The sequence below is a fragment of the Papio anubis genome, chromosome 3 (genome assembly GCF_008728515.1).
Source record: "Papio anubis isolate 15944 chromosome 3, Panubis1.0, whole genome shotgun sequence".
In the NCBI taxonomy this organism is placed as follows: domain Eukaryota; kingdom Metazoa; phylum Chordata; class Mammalia; order Primates; family Cercopithecidae; genus Papio; species Papio anubis.
In genome coordinates, this window is record NC_044978.1 from 31,992,004 (window position 1) to 32,011,495 (window position 19,492).

At 34.2% G+C, this 19,492-nt stretch overlaps 1 protein-coding gene across 4 annotated transcripts in view; it reads right to left on the reverse strand.

The window, feature by feature from the left end:
* The window catches only part of GRIA2 (glutamate ionotropic receptor AMPA type subunit 2), a 148,766-nt gene that overhangs the window by 6,159 nt on the left and 123,115 nt on the right, over positions 1–19,492 (reverse strand). For all 4 annotated transcript variants that reach the window (XR_647471.3, XM_003899304.5, XM_003899303.5 and 1 more), the window contains exons 12-13: positions 18,224–18,422; positions 1–18 (exon numbers count right to left, since the gene is read on the reverse strand). The exon at positions 1–18 is cut by the window's left edge and continues 230 nt beyond it. Coding sequence is in view for 3 of the 4 variants with exons in the window: in XM_003899304.5 (XP_003899353.1) it covers positions 1–18; positions 18,224–18,422 (217 nt within the window). In the remaining variant the exon portion in view is untranslated. The remainder of the gene's footprint in view (positions 19–18,223; positions 18,423–19,492) is intronic.

Consider the following 19,492-nt stretch of genomic DNA (forward strand, 5'->3'; position numbering starts at 1 on the left):
CACTGCAATTTTAGATCTCTGCAGGAAAAGCAAGGGGCCAGATAGCATTAAGAGATGGCCCTAAAAAATTACTCACAAAATACAAAAGGAGGTATTACTTTTCAAAACATAGATGATACACACGATATGAACAAATCTCATCTTTCAACAAATTTTTTCATTAGTAACAATTCTATGAACTTGTTATGATGCCAAATCATTTTAATAGATTTATGAGGACCTGAAACATCAATTTACTGTGGTAAACAAAATACTTTATGTCTAGAAGTCATCTGAAATAGTCACAATCCAAAATAAATTGAAAAATGCACTATACAATCTATAGGAATAATTCAAATTAGGAGACAATAAAAAGGGTATCTTTGCTGCCCAAATCCTAAATGGTCTATTCCTAATTAGTGGTAGAACAGGATCTGTGTAATGTGAATTGGTCAGGCATGTAAGTGGTGAGATCCTAATGAAATGCCTATTAGCTGCAGAATAAAGATAATATTATGCTGGAAGCTTCTATCTGATACTGACTGAAATGTTTCTAGAATAACACCGATTTTTTGAAGAATATTCTTTGGCCATTGAAGTTTTCTTTTAATTAAACAGGATTTTTTTTTCTTTGAATATTTAAACACCAAAAACCATTTATTTCAAGATATACTGGAAAAAAACCAACATTCTTATCAGTGACAGATATGAAAGAAAGAAGGGCTAATTGAAACTGTATTATTGAAGGAATATTTATCTTAAAACTTAATGGACTCAAAAGCAAAGATACACATCAAAAGAGTCATTTAATACTTCCTATTCAGACTCAAAAGAAGCTGAGCATAGAGTTGGAAAGTCAAAGCATTTGAATGTCTGCTTATTTTTCTATTCACAACTTTCTCACATGACTTTAATCTCTTTTGGGAAGATGACTTTGAATAACCCTTTTGTTATTTTAATTTAGTAAGTTTGAAATGGAAAATTGAAATTGAAGACTTACTTTTAAAACTCAAGAGGTTTGGGGGGGGTTGTTTGTTTTTTTATTCTAAGGAATTTTAAAAATACAACCTTTACCTTACAAAAAGCAGACATATGATATAAATCCAAATGTTTTATAATACTGCCCTAAGGATTCAGGTAGCTTTACATATAAAAGCACTCTATTTTGGTGAAAGTCTTGGGTCAAGTGCAAATAGAGTATAGAGTATGCTTGTTATCACTGGGGTTTATGGACAGCATAACAGAGATGCTGACTTTAGTTGTGTTTCTCACTGTCACCATTTGAGTAGGGGCTGTTGTATTGAGACAGGCTCATGGACCATTTCAGCTCAGTGGTCTATGCAGGCAGAAGGCCTAGATATCTCCTGAAAAAGATACTTTAACCCTAAATATAGGTCAACATTCCTTACTTCTTAGTACTTTTTCTCTCACCTAATTAAGTAAACCACTGTTAAATCTATTACCAAACAATGCCACTTCAGATTTCAGATTTTAAAATTCATTGCCTAGTGAATCAAGCTTTCTCTCTGTTGTAAAAGCATATCTATGAGACTGAAAATTTTACTAGGACCCCAGCTATGTTTAGCATGACACTTTGTACATAGTAGGTTCTTAATAAATGTATGCCAATTGGCTATTTTGTGATTTGGTTAGGAATGATAAACCGTTTTTGCTTTATCTGAAATTTTGCCTAATGTAGAAACTGCTTATTCGTTTGTTTTCTCCTATAGTCTGCCTTCATATTCTCAACCAAATTTAAAGATTAGTTATAGCATTTGAGTTTGATTAAATAGTAAGCAATCTTGCTAAACCTCAAAGTCTTTTTGTAATATGAATTCTCATAAAAACATGATGTCAATATCACAATTTTGGAACAAAACCACAGGCTGATAAAGAAGAGTTCAAAATGATGACACAATTGTTTTATCAAATCATCCATTAAATGTCAGTTTTTCCAAGTTTAAAATATCAATTTTGAGACATTAAAATATTACATGAAATGCTTTATAGATATGAATGCCCTTCAGAGAAAATTCAAAAAGTAGCAATACCATTTTCTGTTTCATTCATAAAATATTTTCTGCTGATTTTAAGAATATTTTTCTAAGTATAAATATAGTATTTCCAAGAATGAAAGGACTTTAAAATACAATCTAGAAAAAAAATGGACCTAGCTACTTTCGTCTGAGCTATTGATAACTGTCTTTGCAGCTTGGAATCATTTAGAAGATGTATTGCTCCTGGTATGTTAGGACACCTAGACATACAAGTTCTGTTAATCAGTCATTTTTTTATAAGGGGGCTTCACATGTATTATAACATATATGACATATTCTTATAATGAACATGATTTTATGACATGATTGTAGATTAATAACATCTATAAACTATCTAAGACTTTAAAATACACATTGATGATATTGAATCAGACTGAAAGTAACTTTTTTCATAAGTCAGAATTTCTGTAAGATAGACTTTTTTTCCTCAATTAGCTAATTCATTTGACTCTCAGTTGTTAGTCTACTGTTCACTTTTTAAACAAAGTTAACAAAATGTTTTCATGACCATATCTTTTCAAGAACTATTGTTTGAACATATTTAGCCAAAGGTAAACAAATAGGATAATTCATAAACATTATAATACTGTTCTGTTGAAAACTGTGATTCATTAGGACAAGACATTTATTAATTTGAATTTCATAGCTACTTTCAAAACAAGAATTGGAGGAATCTGATGACATTCTTACTGAGAGACAATTCAGAATATATATATTTACTTTCTATTGAACATATCAGAAAAAGTGTTACACTAAATAATAAAAATGATGCCTAGAAATCTTGATTTTTCTCCAAAATCATAGCAAAAATAAAAAATAAAAATAAAAAAGTAATCAGCAGAAAAACATTCCAAAGGCAAAGCAAAGTTCTTCTCTGGGCTTCTCATCTAAGAAGACACATGATAAATTATAGTTATTTTTCATTAGGTTGGTGCAGAAGTAATTGCTGGTTTTGCCACTACTTTCAATGGCAAAACTACAAGTACTTTTGTGCCAACCTAATAGGTTAACGTAGGTGACAATGTTTAGTTTGGCCTAATTCATATGTTAGTGGTCTACCTGATGCACTGGGGATCAAGGCACACTACAATCATCAGATCCACTCCAGCGTCTTGACTACTTATTTCTTAGAATATATTTACAAATACACTAAAAAATAGTGTAATACCATGTGGTCAACTAAGATACTGTTACTAATAGCATTTCTTGTTAAAATTGTGGAATCCAGCAATTTCATGTTACATGCACATATTGTTCTACCAAAAGCACACAGATAATTTAAGCAATTGTATAGAAAATGCAAATCAAATACAAATCGAATTGCCTCAATTAGCCCCTTTGTGTGGACTTTGGAGATGAACGCCAGGTAATGAGGATCTCCACCCTCACAAGCAATATCTACATTTGAGCAAATTTTACTAAAGTAGAAGAGGGAACACAGGCAAGCCACACAGACTTTTAAAATAAATCACATAATTTCCCATCATCTGTAATACTGATCAGAATGCTGGTCCAGAGAAGAACATGATGCAATGCAAAAGGAAAACAAAGGGGTTGACAATCATTTCTGTCAAGATGGCCCCAGGGAAGAGTTACAAGTCTTTCTCAGGAATAACTGCACCTTGATTTTCAACCTTTTCCCCAATCTACATGCTGCTTTTCACGAAATTTAAACTCTCTCTCTCTTTCTCTCTCTCTCTATACATATATACATGTGTGTGTGTGTGTGTGTATATATCCTATATACATATGTATGTATCCCATACAGCTAAGCCAAGGAAGACTGTGTATTTTTTTTTTCTTTTTTCTTTTTTTGACATGAAGTCTCATTCTTATCCCCCAGGCTGGAGTGCAATGGCATGATCTCGGCTCACTGCAACCTCCGCCTCCCGGCTTCAAGCAATTCTCCTGCTTCAGCCTCTCTAGTAGCTGGGATTACAGGGGCCTGCCACCACGCCTGGCTAATTTTTGTATTTTTAGTAGAGACGGGGTTTCACCATGTTGGCCAGGCTGGTCTTGAACTCCTGACCTCAGGTGATCCACCCGTCTTGGCCTCCCAAAGTGCTGGGATTACAGGTGTGAGCCACTGTGCCTGGCTAGAAGACTTTGTATTTTGAAGCTACATGTTAAATCAAATACAAACATTCTTTAAGCAAGCATAATAAAGTGAAATGAAATTATTCAGGATGACATTGAGACGAGCAGGCTGGTTGGTTCCCTGTTTTAATATGGGCTGGAGAAAAAGGATAAAAGCCCCTCACTCAAGCTCTAGCTTATCTAACTCTCAGTCAATCAGTAACAAAACTCCCAAGAAGCTCTTAATTGTAAGTTTTTATTTCAGAAGGTTAGGGACTTCCCTGGAGCCACTGCATGCACAGTTAGAATTAAACTCCAACCTATAGTTACCCCTTTCTTATTTTAGTGCTAAAAATAGTTCCCCGGGGGGAAGATTTAAAATGCTAACGCTACATATGATATATGTAGCATGTTGTGCCACTGCCCAAGCTCTAGAAAGTCCTGATAGAATCCTTCCCTATAGAAAGATCCTATAAAACTAACATACACACTACCCTCATGGAGCATTCCTTTCCCTTTCTCAGTGATGTGTCCCTTGTGCACAAGCTAATAAACTTTATTTGTGTAGCTATAATTGGTAGTTTCTCTTGATTTCCATCCTGGGAGACTGCAAGCGTCCAGTGCACCAGTAACAACATCTGCCATCACATTTCGATAAGGAGAAAAATGATGCCTATAGTTTCATCTGGTGCATACTTTGACTTCTCTGTGTTTCTTAAGAAGTCAAGTTTCTTTGAACATAGCTATTTAAATCTCTTTCCATGGTTTTGTATTATTAATAGGCATATCAGTTCAACTAACAATTCACAGAAAATAACAGTGTGTTATATTAATATCCACTCAAAGAGTCAAAGGAAAAATATGCTCACTGTCTAGCATTGTTGAAGAAACATTTCATATAAATTAAGCATGCCTGAATAATAAAGTTGTGTCATATCAATAAAGATTTTCACAGAGCTTAAGTCCACTGACTTACTACTTCTTATTCATTTGGCTAAAGATAATGGGTTTTGCTTACATATTAATTTTATTTTACACAAAGACTACATCATATATTACATATATGAAATTTAAAAATTAATGGTAAATACTTGAATAAAGTCAATAAAAATATTTCTCTAGACATTCCTTTGCACATTAAGCTTTACTAAAATGTCAGGTTTCAGTTTTGGGATTAAAAAAAATTTGTATTCAAACTCAATTCCATGAAGTAATGAATCAAGTGAGCATAAAATATTTTTCGAATAATTAAAATCAGATGCACGAGGTAATCATGACATTTTATATAAAACCTCACAGTGTTTCCCAGTTTTTTATTAAAATACAATAAATTAGTTGCTTATAAATAGTTACAGTTAATAAAACAATTTACAGAAAAGTAGTTTGATTTGTTTTCATGAAAATTTTTATATGATTAATTTATCATTTTAAAACTAATTTTAAAATATTAACAAGATTCACATTAAACTGTACTTCTAACACTAAAATGATGTGATTTCTCAGCTTCTTAAAAATGTAAATGGTATTTATTAACAATTACAACTATAAGGCTTTTGTGTGTGTGTTTTGTTTTGTTTTGTTTTGTTTTGTTTTTGAGACTGAGTTTTGCTCTTGTTGCCCAGGCTGGAGTGCAATGGCGCGATCTTGGCTCACCGTAATCTCCGTCTCCCAGGTTCAAGCTATTCTCCTGCCTCAGCCTCCAGAGTAGCTGGGACTACAGGCACGCGCCACCACGCTGGGCTAATTTTGTATTTTTAGTAGAGACGGGGTTTCTCCATGTTGGTCAAGTTGGTCTCGAACTCCTGACCTCAAGTGATCCACTCGCCTCCACCTCCCAAAGTGCTGGGATTACAGGCATGAGCCACTGCGCCGGGACAGTTTTGTTTTTTGAGACGAAGTCTCGCTCTGTGGCCCAGGCTGAAGCGCAGTGGCGCGATCTCGGCTCACTGTAATATCCGCCTCCCGTTTCAAGTAATTCTCCTGCCTCAGCCTCCGCAGTAGCTGGGATTACAGGCACCCGCCAACACGCCAAACTAATTTTTGTATTTTTAGTAGAGATAGGGGTTCACCATGCTGGTCAGGCTGGTCTCAAATTCCTGACCTCAGTTGATTCACCCGCTTCAGCCTTTCAAAGTGCTGGGATTACAGGTGTGCGCCACCACGCCCCGCCTATAACTGTTTTTTGTTTGTTTGTTTGTTTGTTGTTGTTGTTGTTTTTGAGATGGAGTCTCACTCCAGCCTAGGAGTGCAATGGCGCCATCTCCACTCACTGCAATCTCCACCTCCTGGGTTCAAGTGATTCTCCTGCCTCAGCATCCCGAGTAGCTGGGATTACAGGCGCCCACCACCATGCCTGGCTATTTTTTTGTATTTTTAGTAGAGATGGGGTTTCACCATGTTGGCCAGACTGCTCTTGAATTCCTGACCTCGTGATCCACCTGCCTTGGCCTCCCGAAGTGCTGGGATTACAGGCGTGAGCCACCGCGCCCGGCCAATTATAAGTATTTGTAACAGTTTATGGTTTTCAAATGATTAGTACTAGAATGAATCTTAAAAATCTAAAAATTTTACAATCTAAGCCATTTATTATAGAATCAAGATTCAAAAAGATTACCTTTCCCAAGTTAGCATAACTCATTAGCCCATAGAAGAACCAAGAATAACACCTGGATATCCAAATTTTCAATAGATGTGTATATACACTAAACCATAAAAATCCTCAGCATAGAGTTTAGATTAAAAATGTTTTGGTAAAAACAAAAAAGTCACTTAACAATATTATAAAATTTGGAGCAATCCAGTAAATATCTACATATAATTTATAAGTAAATCGAGGCTTGAATAAACTAGAGGCCGTTGCAGCATTTTAATCCACCAGAAGTAAAGCTAAGTCTCAGAGCTCTCTTTGGCGTTTTGAAATTACTCTCAAATGTGATCAAACTAGAGTCATGTTATATAAGTTCGTTTTCCTACTATTATAAAGAACTGGACAAGACTGGGTAATTTATAAAAGGAAGAGTTTGACACACTCACAGTTCAGCATGGCTGGGGAGGACTCATTTAACTTAAAATCACAGCGAAAAGCAAAGGGGAAGCAAAGTACCTTCTTCACAAGGTGGCAGAAGAAGTGCTGAGCAAAGGATGAGAGCCACTTAAAAAACCATCAGATCTCAGGAGAACTCACTCACTATCACAAGAACAGCATGGGGAAAACCGCCTCCATGAATCAATTACCTCCACCTGGACTCTCTCTTGACACATGGGGATTACGGGGGTTATAGGGATTACAATTGAAGATGAAATTTGGGTGGTGATCCAAAGGCTAACCATATCACATGCTAACGCTTGTAGTATTCACAGAATCTTATCTTTTGGTAATTTTTATGCTTAAAAAGCGATGACTTTAAAGTTGACAATGCAAATGTTATTTCCATATGTTCTCATTCCCTTATGAATGGTAAATGACATAATTAATGGAATGCCTACTCTTTATACCTTATGTATTAACTATATGTGCACATATACGCATACAATGTGAATTGATAATGTAGAGGAAGAGCAAGTGATACCCCTATGACCCCATCTTTCATTTTTAATAGTGTTATTTATTTATTTATTTATTTATTCATTTTTCTGAGACAGAGTCTTGCTCAGTCACCCAGGCTGGAGTGCAGTGGCGCAATCTGGGCTCACTGCAAGCTCCGCCTCCCAGGTTCACGCCATTCTCCTGCCTCAGTCTCCCAAGTAGCTGGGACCATGGGCACCTGCCACCACGCCCGGCTAATTATTTTTGTATTTTTTTAGTAGAGATGGGGTTTCACCGTGTTAGCCAGGATGGTCTCGATCTCCTGACCTCGTGATCTGCCCGCCTCGGTCTCCCAAAGTGCTGGGATTACAGGTGTGAGCCACCGCGCCCGGCCAATAGTGTTATTTTTAATAGTGTTGTTCAATTGGTGCATTCAAGATCTATCACGAACATCTTGATTACGATCAAAACATTTGAAAAGTATGTCATATTTTTGTGGCTGAGATAGAAAATTAGGTTTATGGAAATTAGACGAGTTTGTGATGAAAATATCAATCATATTTTAAAAACATTGAATATTTCTTTGTATACAAATGCTGATTTCAACAGAAGCTGCTGTTATACCACTGATTATATACTTATTTCCATTATGTCTAGTATTTCAGTCAACAATCTGGATGAAGATATACATGACAAATATTTCAAATTTGCAGATATTACTATTGTATATGATAGAATCAGTGTTATGGGATTAGGAAAATGAGCAAAAAAAAAAAAAAAAAACCCCAAAAAACAAACAAACAAAAAAAACTAATGTAAAATTAAACAGGAGTGAATGCAAAAGTTGGCATGTAACTTCAATCAATTCATATTCATAGAATAGCAATGAGGCTTACCACAATTCATTAAAATCAACCAGGTTTTCAGTAAACTTCAAATTAAGGCAAACAATTAATTCCAAGCAGTTACCACAAAAGCTAATCAACTTAAAGATTTTAAATGAAATTATAGAGTCTAGATAACAGAATTTTAATTTCAAATACTTTAAAGGCCAAGGAGGATATAATAATGAGCAAAATAAATAGCAATGGAGTAATAGAGAATGGTGTGATTGTAGTAACTGAAGAATGCATTATTTCATTAGAGTCTTTTTTTTCTCCATGTAAACACTGGGCTGCCTGAACAACACAAATGTTCAGATTGAAATTGTGGTCTGAAGTCTTAATTTTCAGATTCAGGTCAAGATCCTCAGAAATCACCACTAAAGAACTGATTCATGTAACCAAACACCACCTGTTCCCCCAAAACCTATTGAAATAAAAAAAAAAAATTAAAAGATCCTCTATAAGTAGATGAAATCAGACCCCAGATCTATATATCACATTGTAAGAATAACATGGGCAAACCTGCAATTAAAATATGTGAAAACCATAAGAAGGGTTTGAAAATATAATAATTAATGGTTGAGGGAATTTAGAATTTTAAGGTTAGTGATAAGAAAAGTTAAGAAAGAGATGAGAGTTCTCTCCATATATTTGATGTGTCTATAACATGCAAAAGAAAACAATTAAGCCAGAATTAGGACAAATAAATGAAAATACTTAAGATACAAGCTTTGATCTTGTAAGAACTTTCTAAAGACCATAACAATGAAAACTAACAAAATAGATTAGATTGTCAATAAAAATAGTGACTCTTAACGAATTTGTAAGGTATATTCAAGAATTGTTTGGATGATTAACTCAATAAATGTCATGGTATCTCTAATATGAACATAAATTGGAAGCTTATTTGTAATCTAACTTCTGTGTTTACAGATGATATGGACATTAGAGATCACCACATAGAAGGAACTTATCTGCAATGTGAGATAATGGCTTTTAAAATATTTTAATTCAGCATCTTGATCTAACCTCAACAACATGAATTCAGAAATACTGCATTTTCAATGTTTGTGTGTATGTGTGTGTGTTTATGCAATTAAAAAGTGAATGTAATTATGAGAAAAATTGGTTGTGTTAGCGAACTATCCTAATTTAAAAGTCTGTGATATTCTTTTTCATTATAAATGAACAAATTTTCACGGCAGCACAGTTGGTTTTTTGGAAACTAGGAACACTACGAGACCATTTGTACTGTACTCTGTAACCAGCTACCATTGCTTTAGGAAATATCTCTATATATCCCACTGCCAAGCTAAAGAGCAGTGTTTCAATATTTTGAGGTTACAAGAAAGAATGAAAGAGGGAAGGAAGGAAGGAAGGAAGGAAGAATAGAAGGAAAGAAGGAAGGTTCTAACAACCTTAAGAAAATTTGACTATGAAAAAAAAAACAAGCACTGAACTTGATTTCAAAATAAGGAAATCAACAACAACAACAACAACAACAAAAACAAAACCCTAGAATTTAGGAAGTAACATAAAAGGAAAAATGGCTGCAAATTCAAAAGTAACCAGGAAAATCCCACTAATATACACAAGACAGAATGGGCCCCTTGTAGTATCAGTATAAATCCCTTTGGTAAGTCAATGACCATGATACTTTCTACATTTCTTATCCTCAAATATCACATTACTAACCCATACATGGAAAGTGTATCTGTATCCTGAAACAAATGTTTGAAGGCTCTGATCTCAATCTTTCTGATAAAAAGATCAAAGTTGTTTCATTAGTCGTCACTGTCTGCCTTCTGAAAGGATTTAGCTTAAGTCTACATTCTTTTTGCTATGTCAGGAATGAAAGACGAGTCAGAAAAGTATTTGGAGCAAAATTATATAGGACAATGACTTTATACTTTTTATATACAGGTAAGAAAAGGTAATCTTATATATTTCTTATTTGTATTTACCAGATGCTAGCCACAATAACATGTCTGCAATCATTTTAATGCTTGGTATATTTCATTTTGAAAAGCACAAATATTCACACAAGCCTCTAATTTTGTTTAAATTTTAATGCTAATATGAAACTTTTAATTCTACTCAACATTGTTAAAGAAGACACATAGACTATAAGATTTGAGAGAGATACTATAAATTTTAGAATCTATAAAACATCTTCTACTATGATAAGATCTTTGTTCCTTTAAAGACACTATGAAATATCATATTTTGAAACTTTAAGAATATTTGTCATCGCTTGATTTGTCCAATTTCCATTTTATTTTTAAAATTTCATTTTTGGGCTGGGCAAGGTGGCTCACACCTATAATATCTGCATTCTGGGAGGCCAGGGTGGGAGAATCACTTTTGCCCAGGAGCTCGAGACCAGCCTGGGCAACATAGGGAGATCCCGTTTCTACAAAAAAATTTAGAAACTGATTGAGCGTGGTGACGAACACTTATGGTCCCATCTACTCAGGAGGATTAGTTCAAGCCAGGAGGTTGAGGTTGCAGTGAGCCATTACTGTGCCATTGCACTGCAGCCTGGGTGACAGAGTGAGGCCCTGTCTCAAGAAACAAACAAACAAATAAACAAAAAATCATTTCCCTATGAAAATAAGCAACCACCTTTACCAATTTCTTTGCTTTGGCTAATCACTTAGTAGAAGCTAGGGCAAAATTATCTGCCAGAAATGCAAAATATAAATTACTTTAATATCAAATTTTCTTTTCTTTTTTTTTTTTGAGACGTAGTCTCGCTCTGTTGCCTGGCTGCAGTGCAGTAGCACGATCTCGGCTTACTGCAACCACCACCTCCAGGGTTCAAGCTATTCTCTTTCCTCGGCCTCCAGAGTAGCTGGGCACATGCCATCACACCCAGTTAATTTTTGGATTTTATTTTTAGTAGAGATGGATTTTCACCATGTTGACCAAGATGGTCTTGATCTCTTGACCTCGTAATCTGCCTGCCTCGGCCTCCAAAAGTGTTAGGATTATAGAAGTGAACCATCAAATTTTCCTTCAAATATCAAAAGTCTAATTGAATAATTTTCAAAATGTTATCAATAATACTTATATTTAGTTGAGATTTGATTCCTATATATTTAAATAATTGAACAATTCCATTCTCTTCTCTACAGAGCTCTGGGACCATGTTTATCACCATGGCAATTAGAGTGAAAGATCCAACACAGGTAGGCAGAGATGATTCTTTTAGTTAAATAAAATAATAAAGTGAATTGAAATCTAAGGCATTTAAAGCACCTGTAATTTATTCTGAAATTAATATTTTCTGTGAAGCATTTAAACAGGAATTTTAGAAAGGTTTTGAAATGAGAGACTAAACCCAAATCACTTCTGTATTGTTTTAACCTTTCCTTCTAGATGAATTGTTCTCATGATCTGCTATTGGTATGAAAATGAATGCTTTCTCTTTGGTATGGACAATAATAGAAAGTCTCCTGTAATCTGATTAGTCAAATTATTTAGCCAGTGTATCGCAAGACTGGTCTTTAAAAGACACAATTGCATGGTTACAGAACACATTGATATTTACAAAGAATAGTTATGGAAAGAGAATGACCAAAATAACACATCTACCCTGGGAAAAGCTGCCACTTTGCACAATAATTACAATTCAACAAGCAGACATACACCTTCCTTAGCATTGGGTCACCAAAAACATATGTTTCATCATGGCTTCCTCTACATTTCCTTATTTTTCTCTTCCTGTGAAATTTAAGAACTACTGAATGAGCTGCACGGTCCTTAAACTGGGTAATACATTTTAAAGGGAACATTTTGACCCTTCCAGTATTGTTAACCTACTAGTGTTAGCTGAAATCAGAGATCATGGGTTCTCCCGAAGGCAACTTAGGCTAAATGTATTCATAAATACATTTAGGATGCTCTATGAATTCAATGCTTTCTCAGATGTTCTGTGGAATGGTGATAAAAATTAAAATGTCAGAGAAAGAAAAACTGCCAACCAGAGAGGAAACGATTTTAACGTCTCCTGGATCATCTACAGAAGGATTGGGCATGCAAGAGTTGTCAGCTGTGCAGATTGTTCTGCTATAATCAAGCCCCCAAAAAACTAAGGAAGAAAAATTTGTAATAGATGACTAACCATGCATGAGTGACTTGCAACATATGCATCCGATGCTACTTTTTCCCTATTTATTCACATTCAGCATTTATTTAACACCTACTATTTTTGAAACTATTTAAATATTTAAGCATGGATGACACATCTATGAAAGGTCTATTTCGATATGAGTAATGTTCTACATATATAGAGACACAAATGGCTATACTCATTTTATTTCCAAAATATTTGAAAGATATTATGTATTGATAAATAGATATATACATATGTATCATAGACATACATATTTCTGCCTTCATAGAAATAGGCAGTAGAGGCAACTGTGGCAGATAAATCATTAGCAATACTAGGAATAATAAAATAAGTATGGGGAATCACAGATTCGTGAAATCCATTATTTATAACATGTCAAAAAAGAAATCACGCTGTATTATTACTAAACACAAACAATAACTGATTTAAATGTAACTTTAATGAAATAGCAATTCACATAGTTCCATAGAAGAAGTGTCATAATGGCTAGAACATTTTTATTTGCAATTATATTTCAGGAATGTTTTCATATGTAAATATAAATAAGTGTATCGTAAGCCATAGAGAGAGTTGAAAAAAGGTTACCGTCTTTTAAAAAAAATGCTCTCAATTATTTTAATTCTCTTGTAATATTGATTATATAGGAGACCATGTATGCACATGGAAAATTTCAAACTAATTATTTCACTGGTAAGTAACAGCTGCATTAATATTAGTTATCCATTATTTATACTATTTCTAAACTCTATAAAAAGTCTACAATGCTGAGTAATAACAGTAGAGTCTCGTGGTTTACTACCAGATTAAATATCTTTTGCAGATGGAACAAACTGCATTAAACAAGAAGGCAAATACCTTTATTTTGGCAACGTTCAGAATCTTTTTCTTTCAACATTATCATCAAAGTAGACCATATATTTAGAGAATAATCTGTGTCCCTCATCCTCCCAGAGGAGACAACCAGAAGGAACAGATTGCAGTGTGGGAGACAGCACAGGCACGAAGAGCTACTTCCTATCTGCAAGCTAATACTTGTGCTTTGTGGTTTGACGGGCCAATGATAGGTTTAGATAAGAAAACCATTTCCTGTCCTTAAAAATCAAAGTTTCTGTAGTAACATACTGCATATGGGTCCTATACAATCATTTTCTACACAAAGTCATCTAATTCAAGATCTGTCCTATTTTATTGAGATAAGAGATTATTAAAATGTGAAGCTCTAAAAATAGTGGCTTATAATTGAAAGGCTAATTCTCTCTTAATTATAGGTATGCTACAGTGGCACTATAATTAGGGATGATCAGTAACTCCAAAATGATTCAGACTTTATCATTCACTCTGTACAAGGATGTGCATGAGTTCCATAAACAGAAAACTGCAGAAAATGAAGACAGACTCATTTTCCTCACATCTCTTGGTGGTTACAAGATTGTTCTCCATTTACTCTCTCTTTCAAGCAAACAAAGTAAATATTTCATGAATGTTTCGTTTAATGATCATCACTGAAGAAAAGCATAGATTTTAAATTAGAAAATCTGCAGCTTAAATTGAACTTCTATGACAATTACATACTCACTGACTTTACTAAAGTAATATTAATATAATGTGGTTTGTTATGATTTACCTGAAATCTGAAAATATCTTAGACTTTAATGGAAAAACAAACATCATGTCAGTACAAAACAGATCCCTAACTATTAAACAAAATATTCATCTTATAAATTTATATAAAGTGCTTTTATTTCAACAAGAATATACTTTTAGGAAACAATTAACATTGAGACAAAAGACTAGGAGTTCAAAATTGTGAATCCTGTTTTAGAATTGGACTTTAATTTCTAAATGGCCTCAACTTACTTTTTATCTTTCAGTTAGTTACTATTTGAAATTTAGAAAATGACCTAACTTCTCAAATCCATGTCTGCAATGCTAAATCCAAATCTCTGGCTATGATGAAAACTAATTTATCAGTTGACTTGATAAACTCAGTGATAGCAGAAAATTTAGCAATAATAAAACTAATAAAATTCCCAGTTGTAAACGACCATAAAAAGGACAAAGCTATCACTAAAGCCAAATTAAGCCACACTACAAAACATGAAGATAAATGTTAGAACTTTAAAGATTAGCAAGTGATAAAAGTGCATTATTGCATGTGTAATCAGCTATTTTACTGGGTCTTGACTCGGAAAGTAAGCATAATGAATGAGCAGAGAACAAAGTAAGCAATACATGTTTTCAGTCTTGCTTCAGCCCACTTCATCCATATCCCTTTCCTGATAGGCTGGACACCATAATAATCAGTCTGCCAGCATTCACCCTGTTCTGTATCTACCTTACACAGAAGTCCCAAAATTCCTTAGAACCAAAGGAAAGTTGAGAGAGGATGAACCCAAGACCTGTGGTGAATGTTAATTTTAGGTGTAGAAACAAGAATTCCATTTGCCATATTTTTCCACAGAAACTCAGCAATTCAACCACACTATAGCCAATAGACATACTGCAGTTCACCCTATGATTTAAGGAAACAATATTAATGAAAATCAAATCTTTTTGTCTTTAAAATGTCTCTAAATTAGCTTCATTTTGTTCAATATTTTACATAACGTTCTATGAAAAAAAGTTATTGACTCAAAGGGAATCTGTTATGCAGTTTCCCTGTACTAATTCAGTCAACTCTATGTGAAAAGTATGATACTTGATGGATACAGTTGGAAAGCCATAGTATCCTAGAAAACATTTTGAGAATCAGAAGCATAAATAAGATTTTCCTCACTATTGTCATCACGGCATCCAATTATCAAACATTATTGTAATACAGTTAGCAAAATTGCTCAAAATTACTCATGAACTAGCAACATTTTTATTTAATTCAACTTGAAGAAACAAAACTTTAATATACATAATTTCCAAAATTGCAACCATGTCATATACTTCAATGAAAGAATTAACATATAAAGTTCCTATTCTCTTTGGTGATGCCTGCTGTTTTGTTGGCTTCTGTTTTTTGGTACAAACAGAATAGTGTGATTTTAAACAAGTTTGAGCCCACATTCTTCTTTCTCTAGATAAGGAGAAGCTCACTACAACATTATATGCACTGAGACCTAGCCAATGTCATTTCATCAACAGTTCCTTTTGGAGATAGTTTGAGAGGAATGGTGAGGACTTGCTTGGGTTTCAACCATGTCTGATGTTCTAGCATTACACAAGCAAGTGTGGATGTAACCAAGAACAGAGCACGAAGGCAGTGAAATAAATCCAGAGACTTTGCTGCACAAGGAAAAATAGTGTATAGAAAGAACCCTGGCTAGGAGGAAAAGACCTCAGCATATTTATTAGTTGCATGGATTTAATCAAATACCCAAAATTATCTGAGCTTCTGTTTAATAATGCACAGATATCAAACAAAAATCATTGCCCTCACTATCAGACAGAAATATTGTTAGGTTAAAACAGGTAACGGATAAGAGACTTCTTTGGGGAGCTATACTGATAGATAGAAGTCATCAGCTGGCTAACTATCCATCATCACTTCTCTATTACTCTAGGGAAGAAAAGCTCCACAACCTTATAAAACCTCCACAACTGCATATTGGAACAAATGGGCTCCATGAGGTTAGTGCACTGAAACAGAAAAGTAGCAACATTCTTTTCCCAGACTCAACTAGCTTTCTTATCTTGTCTACTAGGGAATGTGAATACACTGGGCATACGATTCTAGCACCTTGGTGATTAAGACACGTGTTTCTATGATTGACTCAGTGAAGATATACTGAAAAGCTTTGTGAATGTGAACGTGTAGTAGTGAAAAGTAACTGGTACTACTATTGTCCAAACAAGGTAATAACTGAGACTCTCCACAGATGCATGCTCAACTGGAAGAGAGTGTCTGAAAATAATTAAGATTATTTTAATCGACCAGGTGCAGTGGCTCACGCCTGTAATCCCAGCAATTTGGGAGGCCGAGGCGGGCGGATCACGAGGTCAGGAGATCGAGACCATCCTGGTTAACACGGTGAAACTCCGTCTCTACTAAAAATACAAAAAAAAAAAAAAAAAAAATTAGCTGGGTGTGGTAGCAGGCAACTGTAGTCCCAGCTACTCAGGAGGCTGGCGTGAACCCGGGAGGCGGAGCTTGCAGTGAGCCACGATCACACCATGGCACTCCAGCCTGGGCCACAGAGTGAGACTCCGTCTCAAAAAAAAAAAAAAAAAATCATTTTAATCAACAAAAGTAGCACCAAGTAAATCATGTTATAACAGGCATCTGCATCATTCTCATAGATGTCATTTACTTCAAGAGGGAGCACCTAATTTTTCCAAATAAGATAAAAGCAAGCCACACTGCATACAAATATTAAAAATGCTTTTAAATGCACTTCTAATTGAGGAACATACAACATTTTAAAACTGAGTATTCATACACATGTTGACTATATGTTTAGAAATGATAATACATTGTCATTAGTGGCAAATCTACATTACAAGATTCATACTAAAATCTGCATTAAAGTAAAAAAAGCTGCTGATGGTCCACATCTTTGCACTTAAATTGAGGTACCTAATTCAAGGTCCTGCACTCTTCACATACACCCAAGTTACTACCTGTTATTAGCTATGGTTCTACCACTCCCACTCCCAGAACCCTTTCTCCCATAGTATCTTCAGCTGAACTGAAGTTATTCAGAAAAGAGACCAGAGGTAATGTAGCATGAGATAGTCTTCAAATTCTGATGGTCATTTGAAGGTCCTAATCCTAATTCATGAATAAGTTGGACTAGATCTCACTCAAACTCAGATATATTTGAAGATATTTATAGATTATCAGAGACCATTATATGTCACCAATATTGGCTTTAGACCTATGTTAATCAGCTTCATTTAAACATTTTCATAGAAAGAGTTGTTTTATACACACAATAGTAGAAAGAAAGAAAATTATGCCAACATCAGGCCCTTGGGCTTATCCTATAAAAAGAGAGCATAAGAACAAAAGTTAAAAAAGTAACCTACATCTAATAGACACAGTATAAATATGCTACATATTTTAAAAGTTAGGAAGTGGAGGGCCTTCGCTGGCTTTTCCTTGGAAGCTTTGCACAGAAAATTCAGAATCAACACATATGAACATAATCTGTTTCCTCACACATAATTAACATAATTGATTTGAATGTGAGTTTTTCAATTATGAACTAGGTAAGATAAATGCAGTCATATTTATTTAAAATCAAACAAAAATAAGATGTTTTGTTGAAAACATAATAATCTAATCTTAACTATACTTTGCTTCAATGTTGTTCCAAAAGGACAATCAATTTTGGTAAAACAGATTTCATTGCAACATTGTGGTTTTTCTCTTGAGGAGTTAGGAGTCAGAAATTAGAGCTAGACCTAAGTATTGGGATAGCGAAGGGTCAGAAGCAGAGACAAGGTCAAGAACAGAAATAGAATTAGGGTTACTTTCACATAGTGCCTTGGAATTGACTATGGGAGGGAAACAAAGTTTAAATAGGTTAAATTTCAGGAACAAAATCAGAAACTACAAAGCAGAATCTCTTACCCTGAAAAACTCTTTAGTGGAGCCAGAGTCTAATGTTCCATAAGCAATTTCTGTTTGCTTAGAAAGATCCTCAGCACTTTCGATGGGAGACACCATCCTCTCTACAGTCAGGAAGGCAGCTAAGTTAGCCGTGTAGGAGGAGATTATGATCAGGGTAAAGAACCACCACACACCTCCAACAATGCGCCCAGAGAGGGATCTAATAACAAGTATGAAATGGATTTGTAAAGTGAAATGAATGACCTAATAAAAAACAAGTTAACAGTTTTATGCAAATATTGACTTATAGGGGAATATTTAATTTTATATTTTTCAATATAGTTAACGAAACTGGAAATCATTAAACATTTTGGGCAAGGAGTACAGAGTAGCTAAATTTAACAGCATACACACAGGTCAGAACTTCTGATTTCTGGAATACTTCCATAATTGTAATGCCCAAATAGTTTGATATGAATCCCATAAGAAAGCAATTTCAAGAAATTTACAAATACTCATAAAAATTTATCCACTCATTATGTAAGTAAACATAAACAAGAGAATGTAATATCACCAGCAAAGCTCATAACAATGTTTATGAACAAAATCAAAAATTAAATAAAAGCATACTCCACAGATATAACTTTAAAACCAAAGAAACCCTCCCTTTAATTCACTCAATTTCCAAAACATAAAAGGCCCCAAATTTTGTTAATCTTGCGTATGTAAAACATTGGTATTAGATACAGTACAGGAGAGAAAAATGAGGAAAAATAACGCTACAAGCAAAGATATCGCACCAAATATAACTATTAATGAATAAAAATCAGATGGCTTCAGGGTATGGATGGCTATGACCCTGTTCCTTTATGTGTCCTGCTAAAAAAAAAAAAAAAAAAAAAAAAAAAAAACAACTTAAAGAAAACAAATTATACATTTAAAAGTTTGTGAAGATATAAATTTCTAGTTTGAAGTATAATAAAATAACAATATTTTTCTGACTACAAATTCTTACATAGAATAGTTTTAAAAAGCTTAATAGATTCCCAATAATTTACTTTAAAACCTGAAGTAGGGGAATACAGGTATAGAGATACAGCAAAAGATATATACTGTATTATTTTGAAAGATTTGATGGGATTCTGCACATAACTAAGAATTTAAGTGATATTGATAAACCAATAAAAATAACCAATTCTCTGTTGTCAGTAACTCTGCTATGTCTAACAATTAGACTTGCTAGTGTGAATAAGTGATATTTCTAAAAATTTAAATCATGCTTGGCAATTT